Source organism: Candida oxycetoniae (assembly GCF_023343755.2).
Source record: "Candida oxycetoniae strain CBS 10844 chromosome Unknown scaffold20, whole genome shotgun sequence".
Lineage (NCBI taxonomy): Eukaryota > Fungi > Ascomycota > Pichiomycetes > Serinales > Debaryomycetaceae > Lodderomyces > Lodderomyces oxycetoniae.
In genome coordinates, this window is record NW_026055449.1 from 95,431 (window position 1) to 116,889 (window position 21,459).

General features: G+C 37.7%; 7 protein-coding genes across 7 annotated transcripts; 2 read left to right on the forward strand and 5 right to left on the reverse strand. All coding sequences in view use genetic code 12, as the record gives it.

Moving 5' to 3' along the window:
- Positions 1-1,821: 1,821 nt before the first annotated feature.
- On the reverse strand, positions 1,822-4,278 carry RIX7 (putative AAA family ATPase; the record flags this gene model as incomplete). The annotated part of the gene is made up of 1 exon (XM_049324345.1): positions 1,822-4,278. One exon carries the CDS (start codon positions 4,276-4,278, stop codon positions 1,822-1,824), a length of 2,457 nt encoding a protein of 818 aa, XP_049179897.1.
- A 1,082-nt stretch (positions 4,279-5,360) lies between these two features.
- ORC4 (origin recognition complex subunit 4) lies at positions 5,361-7,343 on the reverse strand (the record flags this gene model as incomplete). The annotated part of the gene is made up of 1 exon (XM_049324346.1): positions 5,361-7,343. The coding sequence occupies one exon, from the start codon at positions 7,341-7,343 to the stop codon at positions 5,361-5,363; it is 1,983 nt and encodes a 660-aa protein (XP_049179898.1).
- A 529-nt stretch (positions 7,344-7,872) lies between these two features.
- Positions 7,873-10,005, forward strand: SST2 (GTPase-activating protein; the record flags this gene model as incomplete). The annotated part of the gene is made up of 1 exon (XM_049324348.1): positions 7,873-10,005. One exon carries the CDS (start codon positions 7,873-7,875, stop codon positions 10,003-10,005), a length of 2,133 nt encoding a protein of 710 aa, XP_049179899.1.
- A 187-nt stretch (positions 10,006-10,192) lies between these two features.
- On the reverse strand, positions 10,193-11,794 carry GCD11 (translation initiation factor eIF2 subunit gamma; the record flags this gene model as incomplete). Its single annotated transcript, XM_049324349.1, has 1 exon — positions 10,193-11,794. The coding sequence occupies one exon, from the start codon at positions 11,792-11,794 to the stop codon at positions 10,193-10,195; it is 1,602 nt and encodes a 533-aa protein (XP_049179900.1).
- Positions 11,795-11,999: 205 nt separating this feature from the next.
- Positions 12,000-15,194, reverse strand: LEU3 (leucine-responsive transcriptional regulator; the record flags this gene model as incomplete). Its single annotated transcript, XM_049324350.1, has 1 exon — positions 12,000-15,194. The coding sequence occupies one exon, from the start codon at positions 15,192-15,194 to the stop codon at positions 12,000-12,002; it is 3,195 nt and encodes a 1,064-aa protein (XP_049179901.1).
- A 419-nt stretch (positions 15,195-15,613) lies between these two features.
- KGF56_003057 (uncharacterized protein) lies at positions 15,614-17,302 on the reverse strand (the record flags this gene model as incomplete). Its single annotated transcript, XM_049324351.1, has 1 exon — positions 15,614-17,302. The coding sequence occupies one exon, from the start codon at positions 17,300-17,302 to the stop codon at positions 15,614-15,616; it is 1,689 nt and encodes a 562-aa protein (XP_049179902.1).
- A 2,303-nt stretch (positions 17,303-19,605) lies between these two features.
- Positions 19,606-21,444, forward strand: GAP6 (Gap6p; the record flags this gene model as incomplete). The annotated part of the gene is made up of 1 exon (XM_049324352.1): positions 19,606-21,444. One exon carries the CDS (start codon positions 19,606-19,608, stop codon positions 21,442-21,444), a length of 1,839 nt encoding a protein of 612 aa, XP_049179903.1.
- Between the last annotated feature and the right edge of the window lie 15 nt (positions 21,445-21,459).

The window sequence follows — 21,459 nt, forward strand, 5'->3', positions numbered from 1 at the left end:
AACACATCTCTCATGTTGTGATAGCTTGTTTCATAAGAAGCACATATTATCATACATTTTCGCCAACATAAACTATGTATAACAAAATTTGCTGCATTAACAATTGAAAGTAGTTGGAACGAATCAACAACCACTACATTCTCCACGTTCCAGTAACAAACCCATGGTCCAGAAACACAGGGACTCCTACATTCAAGTAAATTACAAGCAAAGCACATCAATACTCTGGCTTCTTCCTTCAACCAGCGTCCATCAACTGCTCACCACTGACAGCAATCAATAAACACTACCACCACTGTGATAGCTGGAGTTGTGCCTGCACGCAACGATTACCTACCGTTTATATCCTGACGAGAAAGAATCTCCGAATCAGAATAAATGGAAAGGCCGATCAAATTGTTAACTTCACAACTTTTTAACGTTTGGTGAGCCGCTAGTTAGTGATTTTCATCTCATATAAGGAACCCAAAGGAACCTTGTAGGATATCATCTCTATAAACTGAATTTTCTCATATATATTTTCGATGAATACCCTCGCTTCTTTATTAAAACTTGAATACCAAATTAAAAAACCCATTTTTTGTTATAATTGTTCTCAATGCTTTTGTCTGTCAGTTTGCAAGTACTGTCAAAACCTGTTTCGTTGACAAATGAACGAGTTAAAAACTTAAGCAGTAACAGCTTACGCACTCAAAAAATTTATATCCTCATATGTAATACAGTTTATGAGGTCATAATATTAATGAGTAAAAATTAATACTCTTGTGTTGGGAAACGATACGTTCATTTATTGTTTTTATAGCCCTAACTATTTGTCAACTACAAATTTAAGAATTTTATGTACGTTGTTGTAATGTTTATATCAGTTGGCGAAATTGCTGTCATGTTACGTGTTCACATGTTTATTTTGAAAAAAATGTGGTGATACTGATTCTTTGGCTTTCTTATGTAATTATTTTTTAATCATTCATTGATGCAATCTATTATGTTGATAAAATGATTACTCATATGTGGGTGAAATTTGTGGGATTGTTAGTTCCCGTCATTAGTGTTATTCCAAACTTTGAGGATATCGTTATTTTAGTTTGGATTTTGTAATATGAGCCTCTAATGTCGAGCGTGTAATCATCAGGTTTTACAATTAGCTCAGCGAAGTGATGTTTGATGTTGTTCAATTTATTATTGCAGCTTTCGTGATCTATCAATGGATAGCCTCAAGCCAAATTTTTTGATACTGTTATTACAGAACATGTTGAGTTGTATATTTGGGGGTAATTTCGTTCAGACAGGAGGTCTGTGAAAAGAAAAGCGCTATTTGTTTAATTAGTGTTACTTGTACGTGCTGTTATCATTTAGTTCTGTTTGTAGTAGCGAATTTTCATATACATTAGATATGATGCTTGTTGGGTTCAATTTAATAGCGAGGAGAATGTTTATAATGGTTTTACTTTTTTAAATGAGGACACGCTTGTGGTTAGTTGTGTTAGGTCTACTACAATTGTGAGTGAGTTTGGTTTATAAAATGATTGAGGATTGAATCAGACGGCCATCTTTTTTAATGGTGCACATATTTTGGCATGGGTCCTGTCATTGAGAAGGTATGACTTTGGTGATGTTGTGTGCTGAGTAAGAGGAGTCGCATGAAAGAAAATTAACCCGTATAGTATTTATATGTATTTCTTTGCGTTGTACTGATTGGTTGTTATATTCAGAATGTGTACTTCAAAGATTATAATATAGAGTAAATAGAGTAATGGTGTTTGCAAATTGTAGAAATGTTTTTAGATTTGGAATGGCCTAGTTAGAATCTTGTATGTTTGGTTACTGTTGTTCTCCTGATTCTTCTAAATTGTCTGGTTTTATTATGCCCCATCCCATTCTTTTGTTAAGTTTCTCATATTTCTGTCTGTCTTTGTCGCTAACACTTGGTTTTATAGCTTGCAAAGCTACTTCAAAATCAGCTTTATTTATTTTGATATTGTCGTCATTGACATCTTCATCATAAAATTCTGATTTGTCCAACTGATCTAGTTCTTGTTTGTGAAAAAATTTTCTTCGCAATGCAGCAACTGCAGCCTCCTTGACTAGCGAAGACAAATCGGCACCTGAATAGTTTCGACATCTTTCGTCTCTTGCTATTTTTTCAAGATTAACCTCTCGGTCGAGTGGACTGTTGTTCGAACGTACAATGGTTTTAAGTATCTCAGACCGTTCCGCAGGTGTAGGTAGTTCAATGTAAAGCGTCTTGTCTAATCTTCCCGGTCGAAGCATTGCGGGATCAATCATATCTGGTCGATTTGTAGCCCCAATCACAAATATACCTCTTCTATCGTTTAATCCATCGAGCTCCGTTAACAAGGTGTTCACCACACGACTACTAGATTCGGACATGGAGCTATCTCTGCGTGGAACTAATGCGTCTAATTCATCAAAGAATATGATGCACGGTATAGACGCTCGAGCCCTTTGAAACACTTGACGCACTGCCTTCTCAGATTCACCAACATATTTGTTTAAAAGCTCTGGACCTTTGATTGATATAAAATTCGCACGTGATTCATGGGCCACTGCCTTGGCTAGAAGTGTTTTACCGCACCCAGGAGGCCCCCACATGAGTACTCCGGACGGAGCTGTGATACCCACCTTGTGATATAGTTCAGGTTTTTTGACAGGCTGTACAATGCACATATGCAACTCAGTTCGGACGGCATTCAATGCGCCAACATTTTGCCAAGTGACGTCAGGAACAGTAGCAAACCCTTCCCTCTTTGCAGTGGGTTGTACTGTGGGTAGTGCGTTGATAAAATCATTGTATGTGATGGATAAGGGTTCAAGTTGTGCTGATGTTAATGTTTCAGGGTGCTTCATCAAAAAGCTTTGTATCGTTGATAATTTTTCACCTTCAGATTTGCTACTAAACGTTTTCGTCAAAGTGTTTTCATCATCCAACACGCATTTTGAATCAACGTCCATGCTGTCTGAGAAATTTCCGTTCTGATCTTGTTGTTCACTCATGGCTTCGAATATCCTTTTAATGGCAAATATCCCGGCAGTTGTTACCAAGCTCTTGAGATCGGCTCCAACATACCCAGGGGTAAGCTTCGATAGCTCTCTGTAATTGAACTTTGCACCTTGTTCTAGTTTGATATTTGCCGTCATCGCGCGAAGAATTAACTCCCTTTGAATCTCGTTTGGAACATTTAAACAGATTTCTCTGTCAAATCTTCCTGCTCTTCGAAGAGCAGAATCCAATGAATCGGGTCGATTGGTTGCCCCTATAACAATCACTGGCTTATTATCAGTCTTTTCCATGGTCAATTCATCCATCAAAGTCAACAATTGTGCAACAATCCTCCGTTCCATCTCCCTTTGAGCACCTCCATCTCTCTTGGGTGTTATGGCATCAATTTCGTCCATGAATATAAGACACGGTGCTACAGACTTTGCTTCTTCAAACAAGTCTCGCAATTTTTTCTCGGACTCTCCTGACATACCTGAAACAATGGATGGGGCTGATATATTTATAAAGGGCACCTTCAATTCGCCCGCTAGCGCATTTGCAATTGTCGTCTTACCACACCCGGGCGGACCATACAATAATACTCCCTTTGGTGGCTCAACTCCCGTGGAAGTATAGATCTCTGGGTGTAAGATAGGTAATCCAATAGTTTCTAAAAGTTGTGTAATAATGTTATCCATGCCTCCAAGCGTTGAAAAGTCAGATGTCGGTGTAGAATAATTAACTTTTCGTTTCTGTTTCTTCAGCATTGACTTAGAAGAATCCTTTGACTTTCTCTTTGTCCCTTTTGACTCACTGTCATCTTTATTCTTTGGCGCTTCTTCAGTAGATTCGCTATTCTCATCAAAGTTCCACAAAGATACTACTGATTTATTTGTAGAGTTTGTATCCTTGACCTCCATCAAATTGCTTTCCAAATTTCCCTCCTCCTCTTCACTCTCTGATTCCTTTGGAGACATATCTTGCAAAGTCTTATTCAATTCATTGGCTTCGTCCTCACGTACTATTCTGAGCATTCTCGCTACAGATTTCTCGAGCTGTGCCTTTTTGGTGCGTTTGAGTACTACATCTTTTGCTTGAACGTAGGCTAAGACTTGGGAAATGGTCAAGTTTTTGGCAGATTCAATACCTGCAAAAGGATCTTGCAACTCATCACTCGATAAAGTTTTTCTTCTTTCCTCACTTATTTCGTCTAAAAGTTCAATCACAAAGTTATAGACCTTTTTGTCTATAGGTCCGGTAATGGGATTCCTCCCCATGAAGAAAAACTTTTGGGTGTGTTCGGGGGGGGGAGGGGTGGTTGGGGTGTGAAGGCTGGTCTAAATTCACTTTCACAGAAGGTTGATGTTGTAAGTGAAAAATGTATGAGGATTATGATGATGTGCATCGCACATATGTATTTTTTTTTTTTTCTCTCTTAGGGGAGAAATAAAATTACCCATAGAGAACAGAGAAAATGACAGTTAAAATCTGGTTCAAATGTAAGAGACATGGGGATAAGAACTCGCAAGGCTCACGCATAATAATAAGAAAGAGAGCTCCGACCAAAGCAAAGTATACTCTATATGAACATTTAATACAGAATTCAGTAAAGCTATAATCTAGGATATCTTGCTCTATATTACGATCTTTTTGATTTTTATTTTCTCCAACTTCACCAACATATAGCGATAACCTATATAAATTTCAAGGTTTTTTATCCCACAAATACTTTGCAAATACTTTTTATTATTTTTGATACTATAGAGTATCGTCTATATAAGGTTTGTTTGTACTAAGTCTTTTTCGAATTTGGAGAAACATATCTGCAGTTAATCTCAAATGTTCAATTTTTTTGCAACATTTCGGATGAAAAATAATATTGGCTGCAAAAAAAGTAGATGAAGAAACGTGTGTACTGGAATGTGCAATCAACACTAACTTCAACTACACCCTTCATAAATGGTCACAGTTTAAGACAAACGGACATTGCTGCACAAGATTTTTGGGAGAAAGACATATTGATAGATAAAAGTTCTGTTATGCATCCACTATTACTTATAACGCTTGCAAATATACAAGGACAATAGTTTTTCAAACAAGTAGAGAAGAAAAAAAAAAAAAAGCAAAAAAGCACCACTCTCAACAAAAATGATTGAGAGGTAAAAAAAAAAAGTGATTGTATTATGTTAAGTTGAATATGCATTCTTTGTCGTCTGTGAGATTCTTTTTTTAGTTCAGACTCTTATAACTCCATCGACACTCTCTATACCCAATAGAGAAAATAAAGAAGGGAGGAAAAAAAGAGTGAGTGAGTGTGGTGTGTGTGAAAAGAGGGGTGAAGGGAGGAAATCTATAAGTTTTATATTGTTAAATATTTCTTGAGCAAAAGATCGTCCAGTAGAAATGCGTTCAATTCTGCAAGAGAGATCTCGAGAGCAAACATAGTATTCTCGTCGATCACCGTATTCCTACTTCTTGACTCCAGCGTCGAAACTTCTCCATTTGATACTTGGGAGTCCAACAAAATCCCGCTCTTGTACAATACCTCCCAGCTATTGCGCAATACTCCTTTTGACCACCTTCGTTCATTAACTTTCATACCTAGCATGGTTGAAAGCGATGAGGTGGTTGTATTAGTGTCCAAATCTTTGAACATTTTGGTATACTCCAAGTAAGCCAAATTGAAATTTATTGTTTGAGCATCATACTTTTCTAACCACCTAGATGCAGCAATCACCAATAATAATTCAACTTTTGAAAGTGATGTGATAGCCAACTGGAGGGAATTTTCATTTAGAGAGTTCATGGCTACCATATTTAGCAGCGATTTTTTGATAAATGGACTATTGCAGTTTATCCGGGATACCAAAAGCTTGTATATATTGTTTAAAGCAGAAAAACTCTTCATGGTATGAAAATTTTGATTATGGAGTAACCCGAGGCGGTTCTCTTTATCATTGAAAAGTTTCTCCAATTCTTCATTCCATTGAATACCGTAGTGCCGCAGTCGTAATGAGTTTATAACGCCTTCACTGAGCAAAAGATTACGCTTTGCATTCAGCAAGAATTCGCTTATTGAAATAGGGTATTTGGTTGACACAATTCTCTGCGAAAACCTGCTGCTAACTCTTTTTTCAAGAGACTCTTTTGCATTAATCTTTGTAGTCAATCCAATCACACTGATGGGAACTAAACTATTCTGGGATAAATCTAATAAGTTGTATAGTAAAGTTTGCCGATTATTTGTTGTGAATTTTTCAAACTCGTCAATAATGAAAATGATGGGCATCAATTGAATGTTCAAACCCTCGTCATTCACCCTATTGCTACTACTAAGCACATGTAGAATATTGGCAAAAGTATCATTAATTGATCTTTTTTCGAAATTTTCGAAATTCTTTATATCATTTTCTTCGTTGTTTTCGCGAACTTTAATGTCCAACCGTCTTGCAATTTCCCTTAATGCAGCATTCTCGTCTGTATGGACTGAAGCATTCAATTCTATACTAATAAATTCACTGTGATACTTGTCTTGCAAAGCTGACAAGGCCCTTTTAACAATAGCGCTTTTACCACTGGCTCTCGGTCCAACAATAAGCATAGAATGACTTTCCCTATCCTTCATTGTTTTCTCTAATACTTCGTATACGGCAGTGCGTTCCTGTTCAAGGAATGAGTCAACTGACGAGGTAAAAGTGGCACTCAATTGTGACAAAACTTGGTGTTTGACCTTTTGTACGTCTTCCTCAAATATAGTGCTTTGGCTTTGGCTTTGGCTTTGGCTTTGGCTTTGGCTTTGGCTTTGGCTTTGGTTTTGGCTTTGGTTTTGGGTTTGATTTTGGGTTTGATTTTGAGAATGTGAATGAGAATCTCTTAGTGTTATTCTAGGAGCAGTGTATTCAAATACATCAGATTTCGCGGGGTGAAACAGATTTGTTTCTCTCAGTGGTGATTTTAGAGGTTTCAAGGTTGAATTAGGGTCTTCACCAAAATCAAAGTCCATCAGTTGCGATGTTTGATTGAAAATATCGTCATCATTTAAAAGAACATCACGAATCTTGATGTGTTTTACCTTTTTATACTTTTTTGCCAGTTTAACCTTGGAATCAACGTCCTTGTCGGGAAAGTCTCTCTTGGTGTCTCGTTTTGTCTCCATAATTTTCTTCATTATCGTCATTTTCTTCTTCTTCGACTTTGACTTTGACTTTGATCCCAGACGTCGAGTTTCATCATCATCTTCTTTTTCTTTTTCCTCATCGTGTGGTGGGGCCGATATAGGTATAAGTTTCACTGCACCAAACTCTCCTTCAAAATCGTCTTCAAAGGACAGATTAAAATTCATTTGATCATCAATTTCTCACTATGTAAGGGGAAACCAATCTGTTTCGATGATAAAACAAACAAACAAACAAACAATTTTGTCTTTGAAGAAAAGAAAAGAAAAGAAAACAAAGAATTGGAAACTAAAATTAGTTGTCGCAGGATGCTTTTATTTCGCAGCCGTAGTTTCTGAAACATATTTAGTGCGAAAATGGTCTTCTTTTTTAAATTTCACTCATTGTCGAATATTCCTGAGTTATACTTGTGAGCCAAAGGTACATATATATGTCAACTGAAAACTTTTAGCATCTTTTTAGACCTAGGTGTTACGTCCTATTTGATACATTTGAAACATTGTAAATTTGCACAGAATGAAAAGAGTGTCGCTAATATGAAAATAATCATGGGTATTTATAAACCAGCTTAAATTTCACATTAGAGGGGATCACATATGTCTTTAAAAAAAACAACGACTCCGGCTTTGCTCAGCAATCAAAGTTTTGAGAAAACAGGAGGGTTCAAAGAAGAAGAAGAAGAAGAAGAAGAAGAATATGTTGAAAGTCGAGAAGAAGAAACACGTTGAAAACTCAGTTTTTGAGTCAACCATTGATCCCAAAGTGAACATATCCATATCTGATCTGAATAGTACTGGAAAAGGACAAGACGAAACAACAATGACAACAATGAGAACAACAATAACAGCAAAAACAACAACAATAGCAGCAGCAGCAGCAGCAGCAGCAGCAACAGCAGAGGCTTCTTCTTCGAATCCAAATGTTTTGCATGAAGTGATTTTGAATAAGTTCAATCGAACCACTACCGGCAGAGTGTACCAAAAAGATCTAAAAGACATCTATGCCATGTTGATTATTGAATTGGACTTGAAGAAAGATGCTACAGTTAATAGGTGTAATTTGCAACACGGGATCTCCTCTTCCTTGTCTAAAGTGAAATTTATCAAGCTATCAAAGAGCTTCCCTTATTCGTTCTATATGAGCACTGCCATTGAGAAAATGAACCAACTTAGCTTGAAGATTGAATCCACCAAAACTGTTACTTTGATTTCGTATAGCTTTAAACCTGCACTTGCAGAGACTTTGATTCGAGAGTTTTACAAAGCAAAATTCTTGCATTCCCCAGCAGATCGGACTAGAGGGGAGCCAAAGAGTAGCGTAGCGCTTCAGCCAACTCCAAAGGGCTTATCAATAGTGCAAACATTTTGTGTCAAACAAGGATTACCAAAATCAAGCATGCCTGAAGTTCTTTTCCACAATGAATACAATACCATGCAACTATTTGCATTTGAACGAGACCATATTTCAGATAAACTAGTTTACTCTGACAATCTTGTTGAATTATTGTTTAGTGCGTTGTTGGGTCCCCTGCCAAATTTTTGGTCGCCGACTAATAAACCCGATAAAATTCGGGTCTCCAAAAAGAAACACAACGATGAGGTATTCGACTATAACATTGCCGATTTTCAATTTAGTGGCGACTATTTACTGTTGAAGCAAGTCAATACCAATTTCAGCGTGTCTACTATTGGCGAGGAATGTGCATTTAGCTTTCTGAAATACCAAAATACCTGTCATGACCTTACTCAGAATCCGTATGACTCGGAGACCACTTCCAACATACTTCAAAGTCCCTTTTACCATCGATATTTTGAAAACCCCAAATCTGATGCACACATGCAGTACTACATATCGTCTGTGGGTGTGCGTTTATTGCGGGAAAAAACCGCCAGCCGCAACGGGAATTTGCAATATTGTATAAGCGGAAAAGCGATATACCAATGGCTAATGGATTGCTCAGACGTTGTATGTCCAAAGGAGGCATTGGAGATTTGCAGCTTATTTTTGAAACAAAATTTGATGGCACCACTTGAAAGTGACGGTGGAAAGGAGGAGAACTACTTTCTGAGAAGCAAGTATTTTAAATTGACTACATTTGGTCTTCAGGTTAGCCGATGGGGGAAGCCTTCACAACAAGAACGGATCTTGACCCCACAATGCATCCGCAACCGAGATGGATCCAAAAAGATTAGTAAATTCAAGATTCCATTAGCTGAAATACTAAAAGACCCAGGGACAAAATTGCAATTTCGAAAACACTTGGAAAGAGAATTCTGCTCAGAGAATTTTGACGCTTATTGTCAACTTGAGATATTTAACTCCAAAGTCTCAGCGTATCTAAATGCTATCAGTTCTAATAAGGTCTCTGAAATTACTGCGGAGGATGTGAAGCAATCAATAGCTACTCAGCAAAAGACATGCATGTCCATGGCTTATCAAATCTTTAATACTTTCATAAGTACAGAATCATCTTCCGTGGTGAACATAGAGTACAGACTAAGAATGAAGATTGTTAATTTATTGACCAGGCTTACCATGGAACAACAACAAGAGATTGACGGTAATGATGATGAATCGGTAAAGTACTTGACAACACCTACGGATACTATTACAATGAGTGGTATTACATATTCGCCGTCGTCAGAAACTATCCACAGTGATAATGATTTGACCGAATCAGAGTTAAACCAGAAAAGTGATCCTTCCAAAATATTGCGAGAAATCAATACTCTATTTGAACAAGTCAAAATACATATGTACAAGCTAATGGAAGTTGACTCATTACCAAAGTTTTTAAACAACTTTGGCTACTGGAAATTGAGCTGTTGACTTTTTCCTTCCTCCTTTCTCCCCTTCTTACCTACCCCTTGGCTTCATTTGCTTTTCTGCTGGGTGTGTTTTCGTACTTAAATAGATTCTATTGAAAATTCATTTTTTTTTTTTACTTTATTTTATTTTGTTTTATTTTATTTTATTTTATTTTCATCTACTGAAAAATGTAAAACAATCATTCCTATCAAAGAATTGGCTCAATTGTAGTCCCTTTCTTTATCGTGGCCCATCCAATTAAACGCCAATGCTTTTCAATACGTCTTGACAAGGCAATTTTTTCGTTAATTTCAGTACAAGCAGGCGAGGTTAATTGTAAACGAGCCATATCGGCTTTCACTGCCACTACTCTAGCACCTGTAGCTGTTGAACCAATATTAACCATCAAAACTTCACCCACTTCCAACTTACGGACCTTAGCTCCTTGCTTTTGACCCTCAGTCTTGACACCTAGCAATCTTCTCAATAAGAAATAATTGATTTCAATGTCAGAGTATATGGAAGGCAAATTACCCTTGGCCCCAACAACTTGACCTACCAAACGATCTGCCCTACACAAGGTTGGATCAACCTTGGTACCAACACCAATCAAACCTCCTGGAACTGCAAATTTCAAATCATTGTGCTCTGCAAATAAGGAAATGATATTGGAGAAAATTGTTTTACATTGGATTCTTCCTTGATCGTCTTTTGTAACAATACCTGGCCTGATTTCAATCTCGTCACCAATCTTGAAAACACCTGTCAAAATTGATCCACCCGCAACACCTCCTTTTAAATCATCAACATCGGCACCGGGTTTGTTCACATCAAAGGACCTAATGACTATCAATCTAGGCGATGCTGTAAAATCTCTAATCGGTACCGGTATTGAATTTACAATGAATTGATTCACAGCATCGATGTTGTACTTCAACTGTGCTGAAATGGGGACTATTGGTGCTCCATCAGCAATGGTACCTCGTATAAACTGAATAATAGATTTTTCGTGTTCTAATGCTGATTCTTCTCTCATCAAGTCCACTTTGTTCTGCAAGATAATGACATGCTTTAATTTCATAATTTCTATAGCCGCAAGATGTTCTGATGTCTGAGGCTGGGGACAGCTTTCGTTTCCTGCAATTAGCAACAAGGCAGCGTCCATGACTGCTGCTCCTGACAACATAGTACTCATCAAAATATCGTGCCCAGGGCAATCAACAAAGGAAACATGCCTCACTAATTTATAGCGCCCAGTACATCCGGGACGCTGACACTTTGGCATGATCTCCTTATCTGATTTAAACGATTTATAACAGTCCGGCTCTGGACATTCCAGGCTGTCACACTTGTAAATTTTTGCATTTGCATATCCCAATTTGATGGTGATATTTCTCTCCAACTCGTCCTTAAATCGAACAGTTTGGACACCGGAAATGGCTCTCACCACAGTGGACTTACCGTGCGCTACATGACCAATGGTTCCTATATTAATTGTGGCTTGTCTATTAATGATTTCCGGAGATAATGGTGTAAGCTTGGTGAAATCTGGATTGTCTGGTTGTTCAGGAAGCCCCCCGCCTTCTTCAAACTCCTTCCTAGCAATCTCTTCTGCTTTTTGCTCATCTTCTTCATCTAGACCTGCAAATGCTACTGATTTTTTGCCTTTAGACTCTGACTCATCTAGATCCTTCTCATCAACATGCTCATTGTCGCTTTCAACATCGTACACATTATTATCCTCATATTCTTCAATAGTGCCGCCAATAATAATATCTGGAGTCGCGTTTTCAATGTCGTCGTAGGACATTTTCCAAGGTACTTTCAAATAAGAGTTGGTTGATATATTTCCAAAAAAAATTGAAAAAAGAGAAAATTTACGGTGTAGTTTTCATCCATCAAATTTTTGAAAATTGTGAAAAAAAAAAAAAAAAAATAAAAAAAAAAATAAAAAAAAAACCATCATCACAGTCGTGTCTTGGTTAAATTGTTTTTTTTTCTAATACCTTTACTGTTTAACCAAGATGGAAACCGAAATCATTCATCACGCTATCTACATCTCTCCAAAGCATTTCGCTATCAAAACCTTCCAAATCCAAACTTTCGTATCCCAGTTGTGACGATGATTCGTTGAATGAAGGGTTCAGAAATTGCTGTTGTGGATGTTGTAGTGGATGCTGTAGTGGATGTTGTAGTTGTTGTTGTAGTTGTTGTTGTAGTGGTTGTGGATGTTGTAGTTGTTGTTGTTGTGGATGTTGTAGTGGATGTTGTAGTGGTGTTGGCTGTGAACTCCGAGATGTGTTATATGCAAATTTATTAATGCGTTGAAGTACAGGATTAGAGTTTGGTTGGGGCAATTCGTATAAAAGTTGTGATTGTATAGGCTGAAAGGTTGGGTCTCTAATCTTATTCTTATTTTCCAAAGCCTCGTAAGTTGTTTTTCTAGAGGTATCTCCAATAACATTGTTTTTGTGGGATTGGGATTTATTATGATTGTGATTATGATGATGATAGCTATTGTTATGGTTATTGTTGCTGTTGTTATTCCCACCAGGAGAACTTGCATTTGATTTTGGCAATGGAGACGAGTCTGCTGAAGAATTAACCACTTTAAAAATAGAGCTACGTTTTGAATTTGCGGCCGATATCGGTTCAGGATCCAAAGGTATGGTTCTAATGATCTGTCTTGCACGCAGTTCGGCATTATTAGTAGCAGTATTTGAAAGTGACCTTTTTTCTTGAACACTTTTCGATCCAGTTGAATTTACTGGCGCAGATTCTCTGGAAGGATGTACGGACTTGGTTGCTTCTATTCCAACAGGTGCGGGCACTGAATCGTCTTCACCTTCACCTTCACCTTCACCTTCAGAATGCGAGTGGCTATGTGCTTCGCCAGCAGCAATATCTCCTTCGTTCTCCACCACTCCCTCTGCTACTGCGTTTTCGTCTGTTTTCCTACTTAGTTTTGACATGCCTACTTGGGCTCGCACCAAATTCAAACAGTCAAAAAAGATAGATGCCGACATTCTATTGCGAACACTAATACGGAGCATGTTCATTTTTTGGTTATCCAAATTTCGGAAAAGCGGCCACATATTTTTGGTGATTCCACTTGATCTGAAAGCCATATCGTGCTTCATTATTGAAGCTTTCAAGGTCAATCTAACCACGTCCTCGAAAATCGTCCTTCCTGTTTGGACATCAATGGTTGTTTTCAAGTCTGAATGAACTAACTTTCCAATAATGCATGCGGCTTGCCAGATGTTAAGTAAATAGACTCCTGGTAAATATTTGACAAATTTATTGTCTTTACCTTGACAACTTTTCGTATAGCTCACGAGCAGTATAGCAGCGTTATACAACTTGACAAGACCCCTTTTCAACTCAAATTCGGCAATTTTAGAAGAGTCCATGAAATAGTAGCTATACAAATGAACCCTTGACGCTAGCACTTCAAACATTCGAAATCTAGATGATGAAGTTTCCAAGTTGGAACTTTTCACTTTCATCTCTAACTCATCTATGCGCTTTGTTAGTAACTTCAAAAGAGGAACTTTTTCATTAGCGTCAATTAAACCATAAGGATCAGTTGGGTTGGAGTTCAAAGATTTGACCATTTGATCTTCAAACTGAGCTATTTGCAACATGAGCTTTACACTCTCGGGTATAACAATCTCACTTCCTGTCTTACTGTAAAACCAAATAGACGAGTCAAATTGAACACATGCAGGGAAGCCAAATGCAGTGGCAATATATTGAGATGCCACATTGGAGAGGATCCAGGTTTTTACTTGTTCTTGTATCATTGCTGTTTGCCTTGTGTTTCTCCCTAAGGAGGAATTTTCCAATCCCAAATTTGTATCATCAACAAAAGAAGAAGGGGCATGCAAGCCAATTCGTATTGCTTGGAAGAAAGCTGTACTAACTGTATTATAAGAAGAGTCTGCACTCAAGGAGGAGGTGACGGGAGGCCAGAAGGAGTACAATAAAAAAGCCTGTACTGAATAAACTGAACTTACATTGTATATAGGCTCCTCTTCCTCTGATGGATTGTACCTCGTAATGGGTGAGATCATGATCTCGGCTAAAATTCCCTTAACAAGGGGAGATAACTGTACTAATAAAGATTTTGACGAGTCTGCGTCAAATCTTCTCAATGAAACAAAAATAATGACCCAAAACAACGGAGGACATAGTCGGTAGATTCTTTCCGGCCCTTTGGTCACATCAACCACAGGTAATATGGGATGATATCGAGTAATGTACTCAAGGTATAATTTTCTTATCATGTCTGGTGATATTACAATTGAATCGACTGATTTTTCCTCGCAATAAAGGTCCGCCTTTGTTAATTGAAAATCTTGCAATATCTTTTTTTCATCATATTCATAAAGGTTGGCATTATCATTCTTTCTTTTCAAAGGCCGTGGTGGTGGTATAGGCGAGTGTTGCAGTTCACTTTGCTCCGAAAAAGAAGCCCCATTTGGATTAAATAAACTTTGTGGATTCTGGATTGGCAAATTTGGTATTCGGCCATTAATAGTATGATGATGAGAACGATCACGATCACGATCACGATCACGATCAATGTTGGGATCCTCTACTCCACAATAAGACACTTTATGCTCGTGCGGTCGAGATGGAGGTTGAGGTTCCTGATTATTGTTCATCTCGTCTAATAAAGATGGGAATTTTGCCATTATTTCTGCCGTTTGTGCGCTGTTCAATGTCTTCTTCAACTCCGAAAACTCCTTCTCAATTTGCGCGATTCTCGCTCTTTTGTAAGTCCTTTTATAGTCCGATTTCAAATTGCATTGTAGTCCTTTCTTTGAACACCTCGTACAGGCATTAGGGTACTTTTCGTGTGAGTCACATCTCGACTTCTGCTGTCGGCATTCAACACAAGCCATTCGCTTAACCCTTGTGGGTTTTTCTGAGGAGGTAGTTGTCAGGGGTGGCGGCGATACTGAGTTGGAGCATGATATCGGTGTATTTGCATTTGTTCTCGGTTGCACGAGGAACCGATTCGGCAGCAGGCAGGAATGATCGTCAATGCTAGAGGGGGCGGCCACTTGACCATGCAAAGAATGCATCTCATTTTCTTGATCATTTGTATTACAAATTTCACGCGACATATTGCTAGCAATATGTACCAAATTCTCCAACGAGTTCTTAACTCTGAATTCTCCTCCGCTCTCCTCGCCACTCATGAGAGAAAAGAACAAAACAAAACAGAAAATAATCCAAGGCTTATTGGACGATGGATAGTTTTGTAGTAGTTTTCTAGTTGAAGTTTAAGCTAAATGGAACAGGTTACTTCGTAAAAATAAAACTTCTGTCAAAGATTCAAAGCTGAGAAAAAAAAAATTAAAAAAAAAAAAAAATTGAAAAATCCAATTTAAACTTTAACTTTGAAAACTCATTGCTCGAAAAATGAGCGCCAATGTTGAACAACTCTAAATGTACTACTAACTTTTGGCTAACTTTTTATACTAGTATTTCTCCTTCTTTTTTGGCCAACTTTTTATATTTCTCCTTTTTTGGCCAACTTTTTATATTTCTCCTTCTTTTTTGGCCAACTTTTTATATTTCTCCTTCTCTCTCTTCTTTTCTTCTTCTTTTCTTCTTACTAACCCCAACACCACATACCATTCTCTAACCAGTCCAATTCAAATTCTGGGCTTGCATTTCCAAATTGACGAACCATTGGCAAAACACCAACTCTTTCAGCCCCATTAATGATGAACTCTACTTTATTCTTTTCTTCTCCCTTTGCTCTTTCATCCTCCTTCTTTAAACGGTGTTCCTCTGATGCATATGAAGACATTGGCAAATAATTCAAGAAAAAATCGTAAAGCACAGGGTCGGGCACCTCGCTTGGCAAATCCGTAGTGGCAACAAATACTTCCTTGAAAACGGAACTTCGATTCTTGGCATTGTATACTGCAGCGCTGATCAAGATATCTAAATCTTGAAAATTAAATCCACCAAGGTCATTCAATCCTGTAAACGATGAGCCTCTTCGGCGAAAGGTGCCTGGTAACACGTTTTCGTACAGAATCTCTCCCATTCCCGTTATGAAAAACTCTCCTTTTAATACGTTCCACAATACATAGTAAGATTTCCGTTGTAAATCATTTGTGAGTATAACTCCTTGGATCTTACAATGTTCTTTACTCTTTTCAGTTTTAGCAACACCTTGTGCTGCAATGACTTTGGTTTTATAGTCATCAAAACAAGGTTTGATTGAGAATTTGGAAACTGTCTGGTTTAATGCCAAAGATTTTCGTGTTGATTGGTCATCACCACTAGGTTTATTAATATGGTTTTCTTGTGTGCCACCACCACTATTCTCCTCAATTGCTGACAATTCACCTGCGCCACCACCACTCACTGATCCAGGTTTCGACATGGCTAAGATACTGCTCATGTTTGTCAATGATGTATGGCTTCTATGATCACTCTGTAAGTCCGTGTGAAAGACGAGCTTGTTCAATTCTGATAACATTGCCAACTCTTTAGTTTGTAGAATATAATCAATCAAACCTCGGTCTTCTTTGTTGTCCCAATTTAACAACTTGATCCTTTTTCCTACCTGGTGAGACTTTGTGTCTGGACTTGCTTGTTTCCCAGTTTCCGCGTCCTTAATTAAATGTTCTATCAACAGTTCTTGACCCTCGGTCAATATTGGCACAGGTATTTGGTAGAAATCCAATGGGTAGCTTTTGAAGCCAAACCGTCTATAGTACGTGTTCACGCCGGAGTACAAGATCCAGATATACTCTTTACCAAGGTAGTAAGTGGCCAAACTCTTATCGATTTGCCCCGTGTAATCGTCAAGCGTCATTTTCTTGAAATTGTCAATATCGGCGTCATTGCTACTAGCCAACTTTTCCTTGATAATTTCATCCTCGGTAGCCGCAATTGCTTGTGAAATACAAGACTCGGCCAACCCTTGCTTTCTGTAGTCCTTGTGAGTAAAGACATAGCTGACTAATATTGCTGTGATATTTCTCACACCAAATGATGCTGGATCTGGAGTTGACGAGATCAAACTTGATTTATCGGCGGGCTTATAAAGGGCTTTTAAAAATTTGATTATAGTACAAGCAACCACCACTTTTGACGTGGAATCCTCGATGTAGAATGGAATTATCTTGCCACCATCTTTTCTATATTGTAATAATGTTTCGGCGTGTAAAGTACCAAACTCCTCGGGGGTTAAGGGTCCTCCCCATTGGGTGCCACATAAGCTAAACAATTCTTTGATCTTTTCTGGATCCTGTGTGGACTTGAATTGGAATTTGGAGTCAATCATGATATATATATATTAAGCCTATGGCAATGAAAAAAAAAGAATAATGATGATAATGATAATGACTAGTACTGGTTAAACTCTCCAGTATTTAAATCTTGGGGAGATCTCGCTTTTAAAAGATACGGAGTTAGAAATGCAATTTAAAAATAATAAAATGTCGAGCGACATTATCGAGCGACACTATCGAGCAGAGCGAGATAGTGGAGCAACACTCAGTAGCTTGTTACAACACTACCGAGCGACACTATCGAGCGACACTATCGAGCAGAGCGAGATAGTGGAGCAACACTCAGTAGCTTGTTACAACACTATCGAGCGACACTATCGAGCGACATTATCGAGCAGAGCGAGATAGTGGAGCAATGCTCAGTAGCTTGTTACAATCTCGTGACACTATCAAGCAATACTCAGTAGCTTGTTACAATCACTATCGCCGACACTATCGAACGAAGCGAGATAGTGATTGTACCAAGCTACTGAGCATTGCTCCACTATCTCGCTCTGCTCGATGGTCTCGCTCGATAGTGTCAATCTAATAAAAACAAGGTTTTTTTGGCTTTATTTTGATGCAAAAAAAGAAAAGTATCTATATCGATGATAGTGTTGATAAGAGCTAGTGTGCTCCACTATCTTGCTTCGCTCGATAGTGAAAGTGCAGCTCGACTATCTCTTTTCGCTCGATAGTCGATAAAAACCTCTCCAAACGATATAGATCGTATAATTCAATATACTGTTTCTTTGCTACAGAAAATCTCCTGAACCGGAAACAACCAGACACTACCCTAGGCGTATTCTAGATAAACTTAAAAACTCTAACCTTCTAACCTCGATCAAAGAAAAAAAAGCAAACAAGTTAGTTCTTAGGTTTGTGATAGAGTTACGACAGTTATGTTTTTCAAAACAAGTGACAAGTGTGTTCCATTCATTTGTGAAACTAAGACGACAACGCGGGAATCGTCTTAGTTAGAGCAGAAGCTTTTGGCGGGAGAAGGGAGGAAGGGAAGGAGGAGATGGAATAATTTAATACGAAGTAACAATTAACAATAGTATTACAATAGTTTGCATTTTCACAAACCAAGAATAGAACAACGTGATAGATAATCTTTTTTTTTTCTTTTTAATAATCCAATAGTCAAAGTCGTTTGATTCCTAATTAACTTTTTGTCGTTGGTTTCGTATTCATCGACTAAACTTTAACCATATAATTTCATTTCATTTCGGACCATTTTGTTTTTATTCTTTCTTCCAGGGGGGGGAGGAAATGGTGGGGGAAGTTAAGAACAGCGGGCTGTTTAAATGTGCTTGATTTTTTTCTTCTTTTTTTGGTAATTTTTTTCCCACGGCGAGAGCGGCTTTCTTTTGAGAACAGAATGCCGTGCATAAAGAACTATTATTAATGAATTTTTTTTTTTTTTTACCTCATCAATGGGGCATTGTGAAGCGATTCCTTCTCAAGACCCGAAACCGGGCAAAGAAATACATAATAATTGAGGGCGCCACCGGAAGTTTTAGAAGGATTGTTGCATAGAGATGGGTTGCTGAGTCATAAAATAACTGAATGTTATGGTGAAGCAGTGCCTTCTTTTCCAAAAACAAAAGAGACTATATTATACAAAAAAGGAGACTATATTAAACAAAAAAGGGAGTAATATTGAACAAAAGAATGGTTATTTTTTGATTGTGCAGACATAATGGTATATTCTACCAGTTACTATAAACATTTCAAGAGGAACCCACACGGATTTTGAAGCTGTTTGATTCATTTATTATTTTCCTTTTTGAAAGCTTTATAATCTGTCATCTCACGGATTGTGCCAATACTTTCCTTGTCATTCGATGTAAAAGCAATAACGTTGCGATGACAAGAAAAGAAGTTAAAAAAAAAAAGAAAAAAAAAAAACCAATTGTGAATTGCTGCAAAAAGTCGTTGCACAAAAAAAAAAAAAAAAAAAAAAAAAAATAAAAAAAAACCAAAAAGAAGTCCCAAGGCCTGCTATTTATATATAGGTTCCCAACTATGATACTATAAATGCCATTGGGAAACTCCAAAAGAAAAGTTATGCAAGATAAAGGTTAAGAACTATATCACTTTCCAAAATTTCATACATCTTTTATCACTAGCATACTTCCTTTTTCACCAAACTTTTTTGTTTGTATCAAGAAGCCTCCATATATTTAGGCTCCATATATTTACCCTCCATATATTTTACTCCATATATTTTACTCCATATATTTTACTCCATATATTTTACTCCATATATTTTACTCCATATATTTTACTCCATATATTTTAGCTTCGAACCATGAGCAATAAAATATTCAGTATTGATACTGAAAAGGAAGTACAAGAAATTGATTCAGTGAAAAAACCACCCACTTCAAATTCAGCATCTTCATCGATTATATCAACCAGTAATGAACTAGTAAAGCCTCGGAATAACAGATGGCGTAATTTTTGCGATTCATTCAAGCCGCCGCCACAACCACTGGTTGAAGATTATGATGATGAACAACAAAAACATCGGCCAACGAGCAATCTGGATAGCACTCTGTCTTGTTCTCTACGAGATATAGATGCAGGCTTGGACTTGGAGTATAATGAACAGAAAACAAGTCCGAGTGGTGGGGGAGGATCTCCCTTGAAGCAAAGTTTGAAAAAGAGACAAATAAAAATGATAGCCTTGGGGGGTTGTGTAGGGTCCGGATTGTTGGTTGCCTCGGGTGATGCATTGAAAGATGGTGGTCCTGCAAGTATGTTGATTGCATGGGCTATTGTTTCATCTTTTCTTTATTGTACAATGCAAGCATTGGCTGAATTATCCAGTTCATTTCCTGTTTCCGGATCATTTGCTACGTATTCAATCAAGTTTATTGATCCAAGTTGGGGTTTTGCAATGGGTTGGAACTATGTGCTATTATGGATTGTAGTTTTGCCATTGGAGTTGGTTGCTTCTTCAATGACTATAAATTTTTGGAATTCAAACATTAATAGTGTTGTTTGGGTTGCTATATTTTATGTGTTGATTATTGTGCTTAACCTATGCGGTAATCAAGGTTTTGGAGAAACAGAGTTTGTCGCATCAATAATCAAGTTATTGGGAATTGTGGGATTTGATATATTGGCCATTGTCTTGATTTGTGGTGGTGGGAAACAGGGCTACATTGGTGGGAAAAACTGGCATCCGCCATTTGCACATGGATTCAAGGGAGTTATTTCTGTTTTGTTGACTGCCACTTATTCATTAGCGGGAACAGAATTGGTTGGTTTAACTTCAGCAGAATCAGCAGGTGATGCCAGGAAAATATTACCAAAGGCTATAAAGCAAGTTGTTTGGAGAATATTGATATTTTATATGTTGACATTGACATTGATTGGGTTTTTGGTCAAGGCTGAAGATGCAACATCTTCATCGCCATTTGTCATTGCTATACAACAAGGTGGAATCAAGGCTTTACCATCAGTGTTCAATGTTGTTATCTTGGTGGCACTTTTAGCCATTGGAAACTCTGCAGTTTATGGCTTTTCAAGGACCATTTTGGCCTTGGCAGAACAGGGATTGGCACCACAGATTTTCATGTACGTTGATAGAAAGGGTAGACCATTGGTTGGAATTGCAGTATCTGCGTTTGTTGGATTAATGTCGTTTGTTTCTGCATCCAAGTATCAAGACGAGGTATTTTCATGGTTGGTTGCTATATCTGGATTATCTACTTTGTTCACATGGGGTAGTATCAACGTTGCTCATATCAGATTTAGACTGGCATTGAAGGTTCAAAATAGATCATTGGATGATTTGCCATATAGATCAAATACTGGCCTTATAGGATCTTATTATGGAATAATCATGATATTGATAGTATTGGGATTACAGTTTTGGTTGGCACTTTTCCCAATTGGAAAGCCTCCATCAGCACAGTATTTTTTCAAGATATATCTTGGAGCTGTTATCGCTATTTCTTTTTACATTGCTCATAAATTATGGACGAGACATTGGGTCATGTATATTAGAGCTCAAGACATTGATTTGGACAATGGGAAGTCAGAGACTGACCTTGAAATGCTTCGACAAACAATTAAGGAGGAGAAGGAGGAGTACAGGGCAAAACCATTGTACTATAAAATCTACAACTTTTGGTGTTGAGGAAATAGAGGGAGC